The sequence below is a fragment of the Oncorhynchus clarkii genome, unplaced genomic scaffold (genome assembly GCF_045791955.1).
Source record: "Oncorhynchus clarkii lewisi isolate Uvic-CL-2024 unplaced genomic scaffold, UVic_Ocla_1.0 unplaced_contig_13953_pilon_pilon, whole genome shotgun sequence".
Lineage (NCBI taxonomy): Eukaryota > Metazoa > Chordata > Actinopteri > Salmoniformes > Salmonidae > Oncorhynchus > Oncorhynchus clarkii.
In genome coordinates, this window is record NW_027259515.1 from 25,001 (window position 1) to 29,574 (window position 4,574).

The following is a 4,574-nucleotide window of genomic DNA, read 5'->3' on the forward strand; positions in this document are numbered from 1 at the left end:
GTGAAGGTGTGTGTGTGTATAATGTGCACCTTGGAATTTTAGAGAAGCATCCCTCAATATTTTTATCAGCACCTCGACCACCACTCCCTCACAGCTTTGTGGTTTCTCCCCATACTCACATCCAAGGCCACTGTTGTTGGACGGTACCACCAAGAGCTCAGCTTGGGGGTTCTTGATGATGTCCCTCCAGTGGATGGTGTCGGCGTGGCACAGGAACTTGTTCTGGTCAACATAAACCCCCCCGTTCAGGATCTCTGTGCAGAGAAGGACACACATATACACATAATAAGCACATAACCATTAACATGTATGTATATATGTATGTCTTGTTTGTGTATGTGTGTATGTATGTGTGTATGTATGTATGTATGTGTGTGTGTGTGTGTGCGTGTGTATGTGTGTGTGTGCGTGCGTATGTGTGCATGTATGTATGTGTGTATGTATGTATGTATGTATGTATGTACATGTTGGAGCAGAACATCAATACATGAAGGTTACTCCTGACCGTTTCTGAACATGCTATGCATTTCTTTATTTCTAATCCCTGCAGATGGAAACTATTGACTCAGTGTGAAAATGTAAACGTGTGCTGTTGTCATAAGGCCAGGTATGCAGACCTACCCTCCAGCAGCAGTCACTAGATTGCTCCATCCTGTTAAGTAGTGTTTACTGTCGCTTCTGAAAGGCGTCCATATTGTTGATGTGTTTTCATGCTACATCTACAAAGCTTCCCCTCCATCTACAAAGAGACGTATTCTCACTCAACCAATTCCTAGAAAATACCCTTTTCCCCCGTGACCTACTCCAGAAACAGAAAGAAGGACACAGAGGATAAAGGGAGGCTTTGGGTCAAACCCCCTCTTATGGTATTTCACTAATAGCAATAATATGTTTCTGTCGGAAGGTTATAGCCTTCACCAGATGTCTGCATGGGGAACCAGAACAATCTAAAATCCCGTACATATATCACTGTCTTTATATGACAATGTGCAAGTCAATTACAGGATTTGGACTCAAATCAATCATGTAGTTCCTCTCTGGATGAGACTCAAGATAACAGTGTGTGTGTGTGTGTGTGTGTGTGTGTGTGTGTGTGTGTGTGTGTGTGTGTGTGTGTGTGTGTGTGTGTGTGTGTGTGTGTGTGTGTGTGTGTGTGTGTGTGTGTGTGCGTGCGTGCGTGCGTGCGTGCGTGCGTGCGTGCGTGCGTGCGTGCGTGCGTGCGTGCGTGCGTGCGTGCGTGCGTGCGTGCGTGTATCATCCATGATGACCCCTGGTTCTGGGAACACCCTTGTCATAGTTAATGAAAAGAATCAGAATATATAATCCAGATTGAACCGGATTAGGAAACATGCTCCACCAGTATGTTATCGTCTCTGAACAGATTAGCAGCAGAGGAAAATATAAAGATGAGGAGTATTCAGATATTCAGAATAGTGGAGAAGTGGGGAAGCTAATCATTATGAAGGAAATGGCTTGATTTAAACAAGGAACTCTCCCGTGGATAAAGATAAACTCAATTTTCTTCAAAGTATTTGACATGCCTGCGGTCTCCCTCGCCGGGGGATGGTCTATCATTGCAATTTCATCTACTAATATCGCCTCGCACAAAGAAGGATTTTATCAAAGGGATGTTTTACATGTAAATGTATCAGACTGTTATAAGAGAACATTCTGTACCAATTACAATGGTATGCATGGAGCCTAAATATTCAGGGTGTTTGTATCTTATTCAATAATAGAATGTGATTCAATAGAGAATAGTCAGGAGGATATTCAGGATTGTGGCAAAAGTATCTTGATTTGATTCTCCCTGGATTGTTGATGCTGGTGCCTCCATAGAACTTCTCCATCACATTGTCCTCACAGAAATATGCTTAATCTGGATGTCTTCTAAGATTCTATGGATGTCTTCAAAGATTCTATGGATGTCTTCAAAGATTCTATGGATGTCTTCTAAGATTCTATGGATGTCTTCCAAGATTCTATTTATTTCTTCTGAGATTCTATGGATGTCTTCTAAGATTCTATGGATGTCTTCTAAGATTCAATTTATTTATTCTGAAATTCTATGGATGTCTTCTAAGATTATATGGATGTCTTCTAAGATTCTATGGATGTCTTCTAAGATTCTATGGATGTATTCTAAGATTCTATGGATGTCTTCTAAGATTCTATGGATGTCTTCTAAGATTCTATTTATTTCTTCTGACATTCTATGGATGTCTTCTAAGATTCTATTTATTTCTTCTGAGATTCTATGGATGTCTTCTAAGATTCTATTTATTTCTTCTGAGATTCTATGGATGTCTTCTAAGATTCTATGGATGTCTTCTAAGATTCTATGGATGTCTTCCAAGATTCTATTTATTTCTTCTGAGATTCTATGGATGTCTTCTAAGATTCTATGGATGTCTTCTAAGATTCAATTTATTTCTTCTGAGATTCTATGGATGTCTTCTAAGATTATATGGATGTCTTCTAAGATTCTATGGATGTATTCTAAGAGTATATGGATGTCTTCTAAGATTCAATTTATTTCTTCTGAGATTCTATGGATGTCTTCTAAGATTATATGGATGTCTTCTAAGATTCTATGGATGTATTCTAAGATTCTATGGATGTCTTCTAAGATTCTATGGACGTCTTCTAAGATTCTATGGATGTCTTCTAAGATTCTATGGATGTCTTCTAAGATTCTATAGACGTCTTCTTAGATTCTATGGACGTCTTCTAAGATTCTATGGACGTCTTCTTAGATTCTATGGATGTCTTCTTAGATTCTATGGACGTCTTCTTAGATTCTATGGACGTCTTCTTAGATTCTATGGATGTCTTCTAAGATTCTATGGATGTCTTCAAAGATTCTATGGATGTCTTCTAAGATTCTATGGATGTCTTCCAAGATTCTATTTATTTCTTCTGAGATTCTATGGATGTCTTCTAAGATTCTATGGATGTCTTCTAAGATTCAATTTATTTATTCTGAAATTCTATGGATGTCTTCTAAGATTATATGGATGTCTTCTAAGATTCTATGGATGTATTCTAAGATTCTATGAATGTCTTCTAAGATTCTATGGATGTCTTCTAAGATTCTATTTATTTCTTCTGACATTCTATGGATGTCTTCTAAGATTCTATTTATTTCTTCTGAGATTCTATGGATGTCTTCTAAGATTCTATTTATTTCTTCTGAGATTCTATGGATGTCTTCTAAGATTCTATGGATGTCTTCTAAGATTCAATTTATTTCTTCTGAGATTCTATGGATGTCTTCTAAGATTATATGGATGTCTTCTAAGATTCTATGGATGTATTCTAAGATTCTATTTATTTCTTCTTAGATTCTATAGATGTCTTCTAAGATTCTATGGACGTCTTCTAAGATTCTATGGATGTCTTCTAAGATTCTATGGATGTCTTCTAAGATTCTATAGACGTCTTCTTAGATTCTATGGACGTCTTCTAAGATTCTATGGACGTCTTCTTAGATTCTATGGATGTCTTCTTAGATTCTATGGACGTCTTCTTAGATTCTATGGACGTCTTCTTAGATTCTATGGATGTCTTCTAAGATTCTATGGACGTCTTCTTAGATTCTATGGACGTCTTCTTAGATTCTATGGACGTCTTCTTAGATTCTATGGATGTATTCTTAGATTCTATGGATGTCTTCTTAGATTCTATGGATGTCTTCTTAGATTCTACGACTGTCTTTGAAGATTCTATGAATGTCTTCTGAGATCATCTACAGTATTATCTGACACAATATCAGAAACCACAGAGATAGCAGTGAGGAGGAAGAAGAGAGGATGTGAGTCGTGTGCAGGACCTACATGACAGCAGCCCATTAGTCAATGCCAAAATAGTATCCTTTCACTGTAGAGAAACAGTTTGAAGAGTCTGAGGGCGAGAAAGGGATGAACCCTGAAAGTCTCCATTTCTCTGTCCATGGGGCCGGGACGGTAACTCCTAGGGAAATGACGGGGCAGTACTCGCCGTACGCCCTCCTGTTACGATCTATCCATTAAAATGGTTTGCTCTATGGCCAGCTATTCATTGGGGGTGAGCGCCGCCTCATACCATCGCTGATTGACGAGGTAGTTGTAAAACCAATCACATTGGAGAGAGGGGGAGAGGGAGAGAGAGAGAGTGTGTGAAATAGAGAGAGGGGAGAGGGAGAGAGAGAGAGTGTGTGAAATAGAGAGAGGGGGAGGGAGGGAGTGGGGAGAGAGGGAGAGAGAGAGAGAGAGATGAAAGAGAGAGAGGGGGGGAGGGAGGGAGAGGGAGAGAGAGAGTGTGAAAGAGAGAGAGGGAGAGGGAGAGAGAGAGAGAGAGAGAGTGTGAAAGAGAGAGAGAGAGTGTGAAAGAGAGAGAGAGGGGGAGGGGAGGGGAGAGAGAGAGTGTGAAATAGAGAGAGGGGAGAGAGAGAGAGAGAGAGAGAGAGAGTGTGAAAGAGAGAGAGAGGGGAGGGGAGGGAGGGGAGAGGGAGAGAGAGAGAGAGAGATAGAGAGAGAGTGTGTGTGTGAAAGAGAGGGAGGGGAGAGGGAGAGAGAGAGAGAGAGAGTGTGAAA

General features: G+C 40.0%; 1 protein-coding gene across 1 annotated transcript in view; it reads right to left on the reverse strand.

The window, feature by feature from the left end:
• Positions 1 to 254, reverse strand: part of LOC139400283 (receptor tyrosine-protein kinase erbB-4-like) — a gene marked incomplete at its 5' end in the record, with an annotated part of 24,508 nt that extends 24,254 nt beyond the window's left edge. Inside the window, one exon of the mRNA XM_071145252.1 lies at positions 120 to 254. Coding sequence (XP_071001353.1) covers positions 120 to 254 — 135 coding nt within the window. The remainder of the gene's footprint in view (positions 1 to 119) is intronic.
• Positions 255 to 4,574: the final 4,320 nt, after the last annotated feature.